Genomic DNA, 18,436 nt, shown 5'->3' with positions numbered 1-18,436 from the left:
TTCATCGTATTCAGTCATGTGAATTATTTTTTTTAAACTATACGAGATCCCGAAAATTTCGGAATTAGAAATATCAATCCCGAGGGATCTCGAATTCACGATCTCGAGTTGGGATTGCATTCCCTAGATACGACATGTATGTATCAAAATGACAGAGCTTCTCAGATATATTTCTTCCTATAAGAGATGTATTTTTAAGAAGATATTTATTCATTAGGTAAATTAATGTTTTTTTGTGTAGGAGGTAGTGGTAGTAGAGCGTATAATGTGCAGTCGCCTCCGCGCCGTCTCGCAAGGTGGTGCTGCCGGCCCATGCGGTAATACGTGCACGGACGCGCACGCAACAGTGCTCGCTGCGTTGGTTGCCGCAGCGCTGTGTTTGCATTGCAGGTTAGTAGGAAAAACTTTTGTGTCCTTGTACCATTAGAAAATCATTTATTAATAATGTTTTTTAATTATTATTTACCATACCAAACCAATTGAAACATTGACGCTCCATAGATAGCCGATGCAAATAACACGTTCGTAACGAGAATTCGTATATTATATCTATATTATTCGAATAAGAATTAAATAATGTCTAATTAGCATATTTTTTTGTTATGTATAATTTATAATTGTGATTAACAAAAAACAAAGGATCTAATAGAAATATATGTCGTAGCAATAGCGTCACTGTCAGCTGCCATTGTCACCTTCACCGTTCATGCTAGTAGTTTCTTTCATTTGTCAATGATAGATCAATCCAATCGATAATTATTTCATAGATTATATTATTATTATAAGTAATTTATTATACATAATAAAATGAACACTTAAAAAACCTGTGGCGCTACAACCTTCTATGTCTGCCTTAGACATTCGTGTCTAAAAGCATACCTAGAAGGTGGTTGGAAGGTGATCAGACTTTTGTGCCTGACAACTTCGTCAACTAAGGCATGCAAGTCTTCTCACGATTTTTACATTCACCGTACAAATGTTAAAAGCGTTTATATGTAAAGTTCAATGGTGCACAGTCGGGAATCGAACGTGAACATGTTCATATGTAATTTGTCGTTAAATTGTGTAGGTTTTGTAGTCGATTCTAATGGCGACAATTATGAACAAAATTAAATCCTTAATACAAATAATTAAAAAAAACATCTAAGCCAAAACGCCCTTCCACATTAAAACAAATATTTTTGGGGGGTTAGTTTTGCATTGGGAAAATCGTGGATTTTTTTATTCAAAAAGTGATTCCAGCATTTTTTACTGTTAGAGATTTTACTTTTATCTTTTAGCTTACTGCCTCACCTCACTCACTGCTAATTTTTAATATTATTAAAAATTAGGTAAAAAGAAAAGAATTAGTTCTACGAATGTAATCATGTTAAAGTTAAGTCAAATTTGGACTGTCTGACCTACATAAATACCTAAACCGCTCCGACAAAAATACTATATCAATAATGTTAGTACTCAAAGGCGTGTTCTTATCGAAAGTTTACATTATGTTGATAATAATTGCAACGACCTTTAAGCGTATAGTCATACAGGCGATATCTATTTTTCTAAATAAATCTTAATTTTGACGAAGTCAATTACCGCTTTAGATTAGTCGGACGCGGCATGACTACGTCGAAAGACGTACTTTAATCTAGTAGTAACAGTGTACATAAATGTTTTGACACCGATATAAAACGAACGTATATCGTATAACGAGGCAAAATAAATGTAAAAAAAATATGTTTTTTTTTATAATGATATTTTTTAAATTATGTCCTGCGGGTAAGAACTTTATAATTACGCGAAAAAGCGGGTTGTTTCAAAATTTGCAGCATCAAACGACAAATAATTCCTAATTTAAATGTCAAAGACTGTTCCTTCAACTAATTCATATTTAATACGAGGAAAATGTAATTTCGATTGTTTTCCTGTAAACTAACTCGGTGATTAATGACGCTTGATGTATTACTAATTCGCCTTCAGTTTTCTAGTTATATAATTGTTCTCGTTCGAAAACAATTATAGTTGTGTGATTGTTCTCGGTGTATAAATGTTTGTCGAAAAGTGTAGTAAATATGGTTAACGTTGAAATAAGTGAAGTGAATGCGAGAGAAATGAGGAAACGATGGTGGCAATCACCGAAATCCAAAAAGATTAAGAAGAATAAGTAAGATTATCTTCCTATATATGTGTTGTCCTTATCGTTATTAATGTTTATTATAATTAACTGTGAGTTCTAGTATTTTGTTTGCGTAAGAATTGGATGATTCCCTATAGTTTCTAAAGTTTATCGATACTACTTATAGCCGATAGTTGTAGTCCAAGTAAGATATGTACGAAGTACATCGTTTCGTTTTTTTTAAATTGAATTAAAGACACTTGCAAATTTATGCCTGCATTGCTGCGTTGCAAGTTATATTTTTGACTATAGTCTCTAAACCTTTGAGTTGAACGAGTTCCTGAGTTCACGAGTTCACTTTACACACATTGAGAACTCTTAGGAATTGTCGAAGACAATACTGCGATATTGAAATTAGCACGTATTTTACGTTTTTATATGATAATACATAATAATAATAAAAACTTTATTCATAACAGAAATATGCTTGTAACAAAATACATCTATCGGTAGTCCCCACACTAGGGTCCATGTTTAAAACAATGTTTTTTCGAAACAGTAGTCTCAGTCTCTCAAGTATGCGTGAATGGGTGTGTGTGCGAATAATACACTCTGTATCTGAGAGTGTAGGCACCTGAGAGTTGTTATAAGCCTGCGCTGTGTCTGTGTATGGTGTAACTTCAGAGTCATGCCAAAATACGTTGTCAGTAACTTTATTAAATATTTTGTAAATCGATGACGTCTTACAACACGGCGACATAACTTGTATTGTATCTTTGTCAGGCCGGCATCTGTAGCAGCTGCAGTGGGTGGGTCACGTCCCTCCTTCCTACAAAGAGATAAACTGTACAAGCAGCGATTAAAGCAACTAGCGAAACAGCATCCACAGCCTGTGAGTATCGTAATTATATTATCTAAAGTCATATAAAAGCCAATTTCTTTTAGCGTACATTTATTAAATAAAATTTGATAGGGGGAAAATGTTGCTTTTGTTTATTGTATAGGGTCTAATACATAACAAATTATTATCAGTTTTAAGTTAATAATATTGAATTGTACACATATATTAGCGGGCATATACATCAATATATATAGAGCGTTTACAGATTGAACGGATTTCGTCAGAATATAATTATCAATAGGCTTTTTAAGTAATTTGTGTCTTACGTCCTGAGTGATGTTAGATATGTCACACTTAATACAGAAAATTGGTTTGACATCACTAAAGCTAGATTTAAGTTTGATGTTCTAGAATACGGACCTAAGAGTTTTTTTTAAAAATATGTGTTTTTTTTTTGGTTTCTTTCAGTTCATAGTGAGAGGCCACCATTTGCAGTTGCGCGCTTTAACATCAGTTGCCCACTGCCATCATTGTGATATGACTATAGGCGGTCTGGCACCACAAGCAGTTGTATGCACAGGTTAGAATACAATGTTTCCATTAAAATTTAATTCCGTTAACGCGAATACGTCAAAATTGTGATTCATACATTTTTTACAAATGTCTAAATATGATTTATGGCTCGTGAATGTCTTTGGCCCAAGTTCTACTCGGAGTAACTGGACTTTAATGAAATCATTATCTAATTTCTACGTTTTTCAGAAGTAAAGAGATTGTTTTTTAATTTACTACACAATACATATTTTGGGTCACAAAGCCATATAAGATGGTTGAAAAGAATGTATGTAAGTACTTTTGTTTTTAGGATCGCCTACGTAGCGTTTCTCCACATTTGCATATAATAGAATATTACATATAATAGTAATCTTCTGTACTCGAAGATTTTTAACTGTCTATAATTCGAAAATGTCAGATTGTTTTGATATAAATTTGTTATTCAAACATAAAATATAATAAATAAATATTTGCGTTCACATACAAAACTATTTGTGTGTGCTGTATATTAATACGCGTTGAAAGTTTGCAGCGCGTAGTTAAAATCGTATATGTTTAATAATTTCAAGACGACAAGCCGTACTATTAATAAACTACAGTATATTAAGGCATTATAGAGAGTTGTCGGTTAAATGGCGGGAAGAAAAACGTATAGATAATCCAAGACTCCTACTTATTAGTCATGGTCAACAATAGTTTACACGTGCAAGCAATCCCAATTTGTAATCACAAGAACAAATTTCGTATGCATTATGCCGACAGTCGACTTTCGTCGTCCAAAGGCAGTACACAGATGCGCAGTTTTTACTAATTATAGCAACTTATTACTCAATGTCGTTATTGAGAGTTGGTGTAATGCTACGCTTTTGGGGAGGTCGTCGTTGAATGCAGGGACGTTACTGTAGATACTATCAGAAAAGACATATTTATATATACGATAAATGGTTATTTTGACAGACTGCAAACTCAGATTACACCGAGAATGCGTTCGTAAAGTGGAGGAGACGTGTTGCCTAGATGGCGAACACCACAACAACCGGATATCACGATTTATGGAGAGAATACATCCCAACAATATGCCAAGTAAGATTAGTATATTTGTTGATTTCTTGTTCGCATATATATTTTTTATTACGTCAGGAAATGCTTTTACACATACCCCAGCCACATTTTACTCCGGCAGGGATTATGTGGGGCTCCAAATTAATATTAACAACCCTACCCACTAAAACCTGACGGATGCCTCAAGCTCGCCAAAGGGCGGAGGCAAGTATGTGCTAGTTTAACACTAGCTCGTACGGTGAAGAAAAACATCTTAACATCAATATGCTTTAAATCCAAATAGTCGACTAACAAATGTTCACGAAAATATAGAAATCTGAGGCCCAGACCTAAAAGGTTGTAGTGCTATTGGTTTTTTAGGCTGGACACCAACTCAAAGACCAATTCAATAAAAAATCAATGGCTGGAAAATGAAACTAAAAATTTGTACTAAAATTGTTGTATTTTATATAAAATATTAATTATTAATTAATACATTAGAATCTGAACTTGTAACTAAGCCGTTTTATATAGAATCAATTTGTTTTATAATAATATTTTTTTTCAGGTCAAGACTCAAGCGATAGGAAATCTCGAAAGTCTTCTGGGACGGCGAATTTTCTTAACAGTTAGTGCATTGTTTTTTACACAGATTTTAAAATATCCTAGAGTATCTATAAATTACCTTTAATTGTTAAATTGAGGTTTTCACTTAAATTGTGTCGTATGTTAACACTTTTGATAAACTTCGCTATAAATGAAGGATGCCTATTAGGGGAGACAGACACCACACACATAACTTTACTTGATGATTTGTAAAAATATTCTAGAAGTGATGGACATATTGTTGTTTTTGTAGTGGAACGCAGTTTTCGGAAGATGGAAGATGAACCCACCTGGGAACAGACCCTTTCGCCTACTCACAATCAAGGTCAGTCTAGGTCGTATATAATTATAATTTAAGCTTTTTATTTCAGCATTATGTTAAGGAGATAGCCTGTACATACGTTAAAGGAAATAAGATATATTTTCTTTAAATATATACGTCATTGACTTCAATTGCTTTGTAGGGTAGGGTACCTATGAATTAAAAAAATACTTTTACCATGATCATTTATTTTATTTTATTTAACTTCGTTACATTACAATATAAAAAAATTGAACGTAAATAAATCAAAAGGCAGGCAACTGGCGGCCTTATCGCTTTCGAGCGATCTCTTCCAGGCAACCACTGTGAGTAAAGACAAAAAGTATTAAATTACATAGGATAACCAAGAAGTGCAAAATACATGTTATACACATTTATTAAGACAAAACTAAACAGGAACAAAAAAAATTAAACTAAACTAAAAAGATGATACATTAAAAATAAAAGTAAAAAGACATAATCACGATAATTTAAGAAAAGTCTCGCGTCAGTTAGTTAGGGATACGATGTGAACAGGTAATGTTTGTACAGAAGAAATTTAAAGGAAGATAGAGAAAGAGCTAAGCGAATAGGGACGGGAAGTGAATTCCATAGCCTAACTGCAGAGACCTTAAAGGAATCGCCAAGAAAGGAGGAGTTATGAGATGGGATTTCAAGGGTATAGTTTTCGGAAGAGCGTAAGCTATAGTTATGGGCTCCCAAAAAAATTGAAATCATTTCTCATTACATTATCTATTGTAATTTACATAATTTTACCAGATTTTAAGAATATAGACGCTTTATTTTGTACATAACGTTTTATGTAGTCACTGTATAATCTCGATGTTTTATAAAATTAATTTTATATAAGAGGCATAAGAGTTGGCCTATTGGCTTCAGCGTGCGACTCTCATACCAGAGGTCGTAAATCCGATCCACGGCTGTATGTACTAATGGACTATGTGCGCATATAACAGTCGCTCGTAAAGGAAATCGAGAGGAAACAGGCATGTCTCAAATCAAAACGTGTCATATAGAAGACTTGTCTATGAATAAAAATCGCAAAAAGATGTCAGTGGTTATATAGGTTGTAGCGCCACTGGATTATTATATACGTATGCGACAAACACAAATTGACATTCCGTAACATTATCAATTTACGTTCGCCCTTCCCAATGTAAATATGAATGACATTGTTGGGAGACATCCAGTGTTTCTATATCCTCGCCGACCACAACACCTTGACCTTTGCGATATTTATTTTCGTTTTACTAAATTGATGTGTTATTAATAGTCGTGTTTGAAAATTTGCACAAACATATCTAACAAAACCTTGTCACAGGGTAGTGATAACGCCGTAATATCAGAGTTTTTAAGGCTAAAAGTGCGAATAATTATTTGATAACTAAACGTTACAAGGACAATGTCTCAATCTTTTAAAGTCTATATCCAAAAATACTATTGGACTAGTGGCTACAGCGTGTGACTCTTATCGCTGAGGTCATAGGTTTGAATCCCGGCTATGCACCAATGGACTGTCTTTCTATGTGCGCATATAACATTCGCTCGAACTGTGAAGGAAAACGTCATGAGGAAACCGGCTTGCCTCAGATCCATAAAATCGCCTCAGGCTGATCACCTACTTGCCTTTTCAATTTACAAATGATCATGAAACAGATACAGAAATCTGAGGCCCAGAGGAAAAGATTGCAGCGTCTCAACGACTCGTATGTCCATTTGTTTAGTTCATTTGTTAATTTATTTATGTAGAAAACCTTACAGCTTATAAATATTCAGAATAGTTTTTAAATAAAAACGAAAATTAATAGGTTTACAGACCAAACAATAATACTACAGAAGGAATGCGTATAGGGTGTGTGTAACTGAAAAAGTGTATTCAAATAGTGTGGAGGACCAGGTATGTTAGAATACACTTTCATCAGTTTAATCATATTAAACGTTTAAGTTAACCAAATTAAAATTAAAACTATTGAAAGTGCCTCGTAGTCGTCAGTCGGTATAAATAGATTTTTAATTGTTCTTTGAGTGTTTTCCGCCGGTCGTTTCTACGCTCACTGGAATGTTTTTGTAAAAGTAAGGTATTTGCTGTTATCTGCGTTTGAATGATTAAATTTTATATTCATTTTCATTTTAATGGAAAAATTTACCTTTTAACTTAATACAACTATAGCATATAAGGTAGATTTGACATATAAGATATTTATATGATTAACTTATACAAAAATTTATAAGCTTGGCACCGGCACAATTTCCCTTTTTATGTTATCTGTGCTATGCTAAACTCGTAAGACATACGACATAGTATTGTCTTTTGTTAACATATCTTTTACACATTTAAAGAAAACACTTTTTTTACCGAAACGTCGGATAAATTTAAAATTATGTAAAATAATTATAAGTTTATAATAATACACAGCTTCATACGACATATATCATATTGTGATTTGCTTATTTTAATATCACTAAAATAGATCACAACAAATAGTGCTATGTAATTAAAGCAATGTTTGTGAATGTGTTTTAGATACAAAAATAAAAAAAAACATGTCCAACTCGAACTCGAACATCTAAAGTTGTAAGCTCGCGTAAGCTTCTGAAAGTTTCAGACTGAAAGTAGTATACGCGGGGTTCGCGTGCCGAGCGGTCGGCTGTGTTACGTGTCAAGTTGTATTACGTTATTTGTGTAGGTTGAAGTTCTGTTCATCCAGTATATTTGTATGTTTTTATTTGGAATTTAGGCAGGGCGTGTTTTTGTTTTTCACGTATTTTATATGCATATACAAACTTGTACATTATATGAAATTATTTTCATGAATCGCGCATAAGTTTGATGTATTTTAATGCTTAATTGAATTTAAGTTAAATAATATTATTATATGTACAGGACCTAACACCTTGAGATAAACATAATATTAAATATATGGAAATAGGGGGCATAACTTACACCAGGCTACTAGCGGACAGAAATCCCATTTGCAGGCCGAGCCTGGGATTTCTTTCGCGACTTAAATACGTATTTATATATAAACAAAAGAACCGCCCAGGCTTTGCACGGACAACCGTAGCCCGTAAACCTTGAAAAATTTATGTTCACAATTACAGAAAAAGAAAATTCGTTTGTAGGATTTTCCGGGCCATTTTTCCAGTTTTCTCTTCTAGAAAAAACTCGAGTTTTTAGCTTAGCAATATTTTTTGCGATTCATTTTTATTTATTGAGTTTAATAAATAGTTTATATAATATCATACGTTGACTGAATATTACAATATTAGTCTAGTCTTGTCTGCTTAAGTAGGAAGGACGTTGAGTTATTGGTAAATTGTGTTTAATAAGCGGCGTTTTATTCAAAACACGACTTCAATGCAATTAGGTGTAAATTGGCTTCCAGACTTTGCTAGCTGCAAATTATAGAGTCTTACGTTTAATAAAATAGAATAAATAGTTGTGGAAAATATTTGTATTTATATTCATAAAATTGAAACATATGTGATGATTTATTACGCGGTTAATTAAACAAAGTATAATGCTCATTGCAAATTAAGAATGAAACGATTTTTAATGAAAGAGTAGGTAGGAAAATAAGCCGGCAACGCACCCACTAATAGTGGGCTGCGATGACTGCTCCTTTTGGCGTCCCGTAGGCTCGTTTCCAATAAAAATAAATCGATGGAGAGAAAAATCCAATTACGACAAAGCTAACACTACACTAGAACATATGTATAGTGCCCTGCTAAACTCATATTGAGGCTTCTAAATAAATATTAATTTCCTATAGGAGTGCTTAGATGTCGTTGAAGTAACTTACCAAGTTAACATACCATAGAGCAGAGAACGAATTACACTCGTTAAATATTATAATTAGCGTATTACTCACGTTTGTCTGTGACTACGTTCATTGACGTCCGGAAAGCGGTGTATCAGTATTAATAGGCGCTGCGGTCCCACAACTCTATTGGAACTCTTTGTTCGGTATTTCTTAGTATGCATATTGGTATCTACTAACAAGAAGAAACAATAGAAAAGGTTTAATGATCTTAATTGGATCAAAATAATTCAGTCAGGTATAAAATTTGTTTATAAATCGACCTACTATAAGCCTATCTAGCCTACCTGGCTGTATTATTGCTTGTCTTGTATCTAATCTTGTATTTCTTTTATGTACCAATGTATTAGTGCCGAGCGTTGGCATGTTTTTATAAATACAAAATTATTTATTATTATAAATCAGATAACTTTCCGACATGTATTGGTATAGACTGATCGCTCATAACAACACATTGATTTTTCTAACAAATATTACAAGTTTGAATCAGACTATGTGTTGTATATAGAACTATGTACAATATGTTGTATATTGAATAAGCGATACAATATAAATGCACCCGGTTTAAGCAATCAGTGTTGCAGCTTTTCAATTGAGTGAAATAGTTCAATTATCTTTATAGTCCTACTATTGTTTGCGATGACACACTGCACTATACAACATAGCTATTTGTTTCATACGTAATGTATTGCTTCCCTTAAAGTGGCGTTTTATAATATTAATTTTTAAATAATATTTATGTTTGTAGGGATGACAAATTAAGCAAAACAATCCATTCTTGTTAAGGCTAAATGGTATAAAAAAAGTTAAAATTGCTTAATAAATATTTATAGAAGCTTCGGTATTTTTTTAGTATTCTTTTTTTCGCTTCATTCATCGCCTTATTTTATTTTGCTTTTTTTCTACCAGTTTAGTTTCGGGATTTATTACGCTCTACAATAAGTTTGAGTGAACTTTTGTTGACAAACAAACTCGTCAACTTAACGCGAAATTTTTGCTTTGCGCGAGCTTTCTATTACTTTAATTACGTTAAGCATGGGAGTGTCGACCCTTCTCAAGGGTACAGCTTATAGGGTAAGGCGCCAAGAAATCCGACATAGCGATTTGTATTTCGGTTCGCGCGATCAATCGTTATTGGAAAAATGTAAGGAAAAAGTGTCACTTTAACGAAGTAATCTATCTAATTATCGATGTTTGACTGCATAACAGTAAATCTCCAAAAATACTTGTTTCATATCAAGGCGTGCCAATATCTTCTCAACTGAAATCTTATTTATTGTATATAGGAGAAAATAAATAATAATAATACCAAGGCGTAATATTTAAAAATGTATTTGATACTAATGTAAATGTTATGTAAAAGTAATGTTCCATGCCATTTTAATAGAACAATGTAAGCAAAAAAAAATCACACACTGTGATCGTGTTTTCACTGGAGTTATTTGTTCTGTCTTGCGTCATCCAGCACCTACTCTGTTTGATCGCCTTTATACTCAAAACAAATGGATTTTATGTCCATCGGACGTTAACGATGACGTGGTGTGAAAAAAATCTTAATCACCACTGTTTTACTATGTTTAATATTGTTTAAACAAAGTTGAAATATTACATTCTTGTTACTAAACTGTTGTTCTGACGACTTAATAAATTAACTTCAAGCCAAAAAGACAATTCGGGGTACTTTGCAAACTGCTGAGTATGTATGCGCATTCAATTTGGTTTTCAAAATAGAATAACGCCTAGTAACGAAAAGTGAAATCCTAGTCGTTTCTACGAGTTGTATAGTTCCTTCAAATTGTTAGTGAGATTTCTGAAACAATTGAGTTCATATTTACATGTACGTTCTGGTAATAAATTCTTTCTTAATCCTCTTAATTGCTTGATTTTGTTAGCCTTCAGTCCCCTCTCAGCCTTTTCAATCGTGAATCGTGTTTACTAATTTGCTACAAATGATTTGTTATGTGTATAATTAGCGCGAACAATTTTATCTGTTGCCGGTGGTATCTCATCCTGCCGATATGTTCGCTGACATTTCACCCAAATGTCACCGGGTTTTCTGGAGTAACTATATTACTGTTAATCAAATAACAGACGTAAATGGTGTAATAATTTCGCCTGCGTATCACAAAGTATATAGTTATAGTCAAAAGTCAAAAATCATTTATTCATATAGGCAACAATGTACATTTATAAACGTCAACATAAAATGCTTCTAATTTTACATTTACTGCAAGTTTTACTTAATAAACTTACAGCATACATAAACTTTTTAGCAAACTGTGTAAACCGAGTTAATAAAATTACAATGATGATTTCTCAAGACACCTACATTATATTGACATGTATACATATAAATTATAATTCCAATATTGATAAAACCATAGATACATTCCAAATATGACCAAAGACGACGGTCGTGAAACTGTAATCTAATAAAATATATAACATAATTTTGTATTTGACGGCGACATATTTATTTATTTATGGTTGGTTTATGAGTTATTTTCAAAATACCGACCAAATTAAACGACAATTTCTCGAACAATACAAACAATAAGATGGTCTGAAGTATTCTATTTGCTCTCAGGCGAAGCGCGGGTGTTGTGAAAGCTTCTACAGGTACGAATTGAATACTTGTAGGGCTCCAGAAGCTTCAGATGGATAGACTTACGTTATAAAAATATCCTTACCTCGAAAAGAGAGTCATTACATAGTGTTATTAATAATGTATAATGCAACTAAATGTTTTTTTTATATCTTTATATATTAAGGCTATGTATGTCATCAACAAAGGCCCCGATTAAAATTCGCTCCTGTGTATTAGACTCTCTAGTAGGATGTCGTAGCGGAAACGATAATAGAGCAATAGAAAACAAGTCTGGGTCAAGGTTTCCACTGGAATGAGACGGTTCCTTGCTGATTTTGTTTTTTTCCTTTACGGTTCGTTTCGTCTTCAGTGCATTTACACGTGTCTTACTTGAAAGAAATATTTTAATTGACTCATCTTTGACTAATAGGTGATGTATGAAGTTAATTTTCTTGGAAAGTCGATGTAAGATCAGAGGCTAATTTAATTATATCATATTAAAAACCTCTCAACCACAAAGAAGGCGGATTTTTGTCTTTGATAATATTTTTACACGCGGCCGTAATTTTATGTAAAAAGAAAATATGAAAGAACGCTCCCGGCTACTCTTTTTCTGAGAGTCAGATTAGCTTACTAAAAAATTACATTACTCAGCCTCTTAATAATATGTATATATTATTTTAATTATTTAATTATAATGATATATACTTTCGTTGTCCCTAAGGCTGGAGAGTTCAATCATGTGCGGGTGCAGAATTTTCCAACCGACTCCCGATGATCGCGTGAATTTTCTCACTTTGGTACTATTATTTTTTTACCCGAGGAATGTCCATAACCATTGGATGATTTTATCATAATCTGGAAAACTCGTAACTGTTTTCATGTTATATGTGATATTGTTAAGAAAACTTCGTTCAACGCTTAGCAATTATTGTTTTATTTATGGCAAACGATTGGAGCGTTCTTTTCAAAGCCCTAGTTTGATTGTTTTTGGCGACTTCATCATAATTCATTCAATACGTAGGGAAAGGGAGTTTCTTTCAGTAGAAATATTTATCGAGTTTATTGAATAAAGACAACACAACCACACACCTTACTAAAACGTTTGCGAGAGAGAGCTCGATAAATATATTTTTTATTTGCTATTTTCTTAAAGTACGTTAGCGTTATTGAGTTTGTGCAAACGTCAAACAGTTCAAAAGAAGCTCTAGGTTACATTGTCCGGTGATCGGGTAAAAGTCGATAAAACCAATGGAGATCAACGTGTCAAGGTTTGTTTGGTACGTGAGAGATTGGGTAATGCTTTTGTCTCGAACGAGGAAGAAAATAGCTCACTGTGTTCGCCGATCAGCTATTTCTTATAATTTTTCTCCTTTGAGGTTTAATGGTTTTTTGTGTTACAAGGTTTCATATAGTATCACTTTCATATGTTGTTTTTAATTGTATTTTTAAAAATAAGTATATTGTATTGTCTTTTGTTAAAATAGCTTTTACACATTAAGAAAAACACTTTTTGAACGGATTAAAGCTATGTATTATTATTAAAAACTTATAATTATTTACATAATTCTAAATTTTAAACTTTTCCCGAAGTTGGTATCGACTAAAAGATGACGGGTTTTTGCAGAAATTACTCACGGTGTCCTCTATTTTCGATTTTTTGTTTGTCTTGGGGTTTTAATTTGGATATTTAAAATTTAGAATTATGTAAATAATTATAAGTTTTTAATAATAATACATAGCTTTAATCCGTTCAAAAAGTGTTTTTCTTAATAAGTATATTAATAAACAATATATAATTATTTTAGTAAGATCCCCGCTAACTTCTCATCGTATTAACTTAGATACGCGTAACATTATAGGTAAGAAATATAAGATTGGAATACACGAGCAAATTTTTCAGGACCCTGAGGTCACATGATTTCAGTTCAGAACATAAGGTTTTCTTGTCTATTTATGTTAAATAATAATAAATTTGTTTTATTTCCACTTGAAAAATAAATTTTACATACTAAATAACTTTTTCTATAGGTTTGTACTTTGATACTCTGAACTTTGGGAATGTTAAGTGTGTGCCGAAATGTAGAGTCTTTAGTACAAAGATAGTTTAACACGTAATATATATATCATTATGTCTTGAATAATATACTCTAGGATTTTACTGCGGTATATATATATATGACCTTTATGTCAGGAGTCAAAGAGGGACTTGCTTGTTTGAGAGTACTCAATTAAAAGTTTCTAACAAAAAGACTGCTTAATGTACTGTTGCAAAGAAGTAGAACAGTTTAAAATGTCTTTTGTCTTTATTCTATTGTACTTTTGGTGATTTTAAATTTTCACCTTAAGCCGGAGTCTGTTATTGTCAAACCAGTTGATGTGCGGAACAATAATTAAAATATATACTAACATACTACCTTAAACTACTGATAAATTTTATTTCTACTTAAAAAATAATTAAAAATAACAACTTTTCATCCCTTACAAACGACAACGACGACGACCAAACCAAACCTGTCACAAATATAGTTCTGGTGCAGAACTGAGAAATCAGTTAAGTAGGCAAGATCATAGGCTGTTACCACACCAATCCATCGTTAATCTATAGATGCAATCGATCGATGGTGGAATGGATTAGTCAACGTCGATCGATAGTTTCTACTAGACCAATCGATCGGTTGTTGATCGACGATCGATCGATGGTAGAATGGATAAGTCGACGTCGATCGAGCTGCTTGATCTCCCCATGTTACCCGGTGCGGTCGACCGATACCATCTATCGGCAATCGATCGATTGGTTAGTCGACCGGTATCCGTCGATCAATTTATCAATTGGTAGCTACCAAACAGATCAATCATCGACGATCGATCGATTGGTGTGGTGACACCCATAAACGGAATTGATGTCTGCTAGCGGAGCATTTGTGAGCTCCACTTAGATAGCATACCTCCGGGATCTGAACTACTTTTCAGGCACAGTCTGATTTACCCCTCAAAACATTCAGTGGAAAACAGATTGCTGATAGCTCTCTCCGTTGTACTTGTTTCCTAACAGTATTAGTTATGATTTTATTACGTTGTAAAAACAATTATTATCTTTAATATCTAATGATAGATATCTCAATGTCCTAATATATTCAAAATCAATAATATTTTCTCTTGAAATCTTAGTAAAAGTCTTGTTGGTTCAAACTCTATTGGAGATAAAAATCTCTTTCAAATAAAAGATACATAGTATTGTATAGATTTAAAATGATGCGTTATTGTATATTACATACCCTTATTGTGTATCGAATTGTGTGATATTTAAATAGTCTTTCGCCAGTCGTTCTACTATGAGTTTGACCAAGTTATGAATATTAATGTCCCTGAGCTTACAACTATCTACTCTATCTTACCTTAACTACCTCTGAAAACAAATATTCATGTAAACAATCTTTCAGCGGTGTTGGTTGGTGTAATTTGCACACGGTAAACGCTTCCTGCTACAATAACTTTAACCATATTAGACGTATCTTGTTAAATAAATACAGTAAAAATCTGTTATAACAACATCGAAGGGACTACTCATATTTGGTCGTAAAACCCGATAGTCGTAACAGCCTATGATGTAGTTATTAAGTACCTAATACCATATAATTCAGTCGGGACCTTTGATTTTGGTCAATATAGCCGATACGTTGTACTAAACGATGTCGTCGTATACGGTTTTGACTGTAGTATAAAACAATTCGATACGCCATCATCATAATGTCTACGTGAGCTGTGTTAGCTCAGTTTAATAATTTCCATAAGTCAATGATTATACTACATATACGTAGTAGTACCATTACTTTACTTACATGTAAAAATTGTGATTTCACGTAATGAGAGAAAGAAAAAAGTTGAATGAATTTGAAGCATTCGATATTGCCACAAAGATCCTGATTTTACGTTTATTGATTTAACAAGTATTGTGCAGGTCGCTGTGCGCCTAAGCGCCATGGCGTCTACGGAGGGATGTAGGCTTTAGGGTGAGGGGACGAATACATGCTGATGTTTGTATAGCGATTGATAGGACATTAGTATTTTTTTATAAAGGTTAGAGTTCGGGGTTTTCATTTTTATTAGATTTGCTAAAAGTATACACGTGAATCTCTTAATGTAAAGAAAATTAAAAATAAAACGATGTCTATTACATATCGTAACATGTGCATCTGCTTAAACGTTAATGAAATAGAACAAGATAGATCTAATAGCTTACATTAAAATGCAATAAATCATATAACGGTTGCATCGGGTTATGTAAAGTATAAATAGTGGCTCGTGTCTCTCGCATGGGGAAAACCGTGGATGGATAGCATAAAAAACATTAAATATTTGTAATAATAGCCTAATAGTTATTGTACTAGTTGGTATTCATCTTATTTTATTTATTTCGTTGTAAAAGTAGTACAAATTATAAGAACGCGGGCGGCCATAAACTTAAGGGAAAAATTAAATAGTGCATACCAACAATTTGTATATATAGGCAGCAGTTAAAGTCACAATCTTGTCTGGGGTACTGTCAAATATGTTGAACTTCTTACAGAAAATGGTTACACATTTTAGATATAAGATTTTATTATTATACATATTCTAATGGCGCGGCAACCATTTGGGCCACTACTAGGCCAACACTGTTTTTTTTTATTATGCACGATGTCATTGTGCATGTACGTCCTCGTATAACGTATCGAATGTACTGTAGATATTATACTTCAACGTTTAAATGTAATGGTATTAAAACAACTTAACATAGCATTTAAAGCGCGTAAATATCTTCATATTTGTAAAGGATGTTTTATCTAACGGTACGTCAAATGTTGCATCGGCCAACTGTTCGTTTCGTTTATAGAACTAAGATCCGGTATCGATCTACAAATACTATTTCAGAATTCACTCTAATCAACACTGTCTCCTATAGGGCTGCCAAGCGAAAGTAATTGTCTATAACAGTATAAAAAGGACTAGTTGGCGCGTATTGTTAGCACGTGTTCTTCAAGATTTATCTGGTTAGATGCAGTTTTATAAATATGAAAAGTAATACATAATAGACAAGCTATGTTTTGTTAACCCTATGTAAATGTCTATTCAATGAGATGCGGTGTGCATTATTATGTTGATGTATTTCTGGATAAACAGATGGTTTTATTATATCAAAAGAAATGGAGCAATTGTTTGTAGTATCAGACTCTTGGCTTACAAGATTTTTATTTATGTATATTTAAGGTTCAAGCTCGTCACGTTGTGAATTGAGGTATAGTTTCCGGGATGTTAGCCAGTCTCAATAGACACGCTTTTCGTTTGTTTCTTAAGTAGTGGAAACAATTGTTGTACTTCTTATACATTATCTTTTTCATTGTTATAAATATTTGTATTTATAGTCTTCTTCCCGGGGATTTCCCGTCGGCTGTTTAATGATAAATAAATAATCATGCGCATGCGCTTTACCCCTTTAATAACATCTAGGCATTGAGAAGCTTAGTCTATTTATATATATTTTTAAGTGTCTTTGAATCTAGAAGTTCGAAATTCTGCTAATCGCATCTGGAAAATCAAAACTACACATGAGCAAATCTACGAGATTTTTTTTTAAATTAGTTTCAAAACACAGAAAAAAAATTGTAAATCTTACGTATAATATTATAAAGATAGATGTATATTTTTATAGCCAACGAACTCAAAAGTTAGTACTACCGGAGTAACTTTTTTTCAATATATTTTAAAAATACCAGTCGTGCGGGGCAATAATACAGACAGGCGGGTTTAAAATAATTACACGTATATAATGAATATTTGTTTTATTCTTTTGTTCGATAATTCTACTGATTCTTAACGTCAAGTATAGTATTGATTTTTATTAATTATATGATACAGGTAAGATAAGGGGACAATTCATTAAATTTATTTGCAGACTTGGTGTAAAACATAACTTTATACGGCCTGTAATATAATAATGTTTAAAACACTTTATTTCTCATTATAAAAAATGTATTTTTATTAACATGAGAAACTTAATACATACGAACGAATGTAATAGTTAGGATAAGACCAATATATTCTATATGGGTCAGGTCCTTTAAGTGGAATGCGATGCGCGTGCGTTTCGTTATCAGTATGGAACAGCGCCAAGCGGTCAAGGTCATCGGCCACCACTTGACACCAAAACATTTGCTTGAGATATGGGAAATCTGTTATAATTTTAAATATTTCAACTAAAACTGAGAAGCCGCAAGAATGAGTTTAGATTCTTTATTAATATCTAAACTTATTATTAGTGTCTCTGATAGCAGTGTTGGCCTCATCCCTGAGGACGTAGGTTCGATCACTAGCTGTGCACCAATGGACTTTCTTTCTATGTGCGCATTTTAACATTCGCTCGAACGGTGAAGGAAAACATCGTGGGAAAACCAGCTTGCCTTAGACCCAAAAAGTCGACGAGATGTGTCAGGCACAAGAGGCTGATCACCTTTTAGATTGACTTATGATTTTGTAATAGATACAAAAATCTGATACCCTCATCTAAAAAGGTTGTAGCGCC

General features: G+C 33.0%; 1 protein-coding gene across 3 annotated transcripts in view; it reads left to right on the top strand.

The window, feature by feature from the left end:
* Positions 1-18,436, top strand: part of LOC123717528 (rho guanine nucleotide exchange factor 11) — a 115,119-nt gene that overhangs the window by 29,246 nt on the left and 67,437 nt on the right. For all 3 annotated transcript variants that reach the window (XM_045673572.1, XM_045673573.1, XM_045673571.1), the window contains exons 16-21: positions 242-390; positions 2,885-2,993; positions 3,411-3,522; positions 4,455-4,580; positions 5,107-5,166; positions 5,398-5,469. In XM_045673572.1, coding sequence (XP_045529528.1) covers positions 242-390; positions 2,885-2,993; positions 3,411-3,522; positions 4,455-4,580; positions 5,107-5,166; positions 5,398-5,469 — 628 coding nt within the window. The remainder of the gene's footprint in view (positions 1-241; positions 391-2,884; positions 2,994-3,410; positions 3,523-4,454; positions 4,581-5,106; positions 5,167-5,397; positions 5,470-18,436) is intronic.

The sequence above is a fragment of the Pieris brassicae genome, chromosome 12 (assembly GCF_905147105.1).
Source record: "Pieris brassicae chromosome 12, ilPieBrab1.1, whole genome shotgun sequence".
In the NCBI taxonomy this organism is placed as follows: Eukaryota; Metazoa; Arthropoda; class Insecta; order Lepidoptera; family Pieridae; genus Pieris; species Pieris brassicae.
This window is presented reverse-complemented; position numbering and strand designations above follow the sequence as displayed.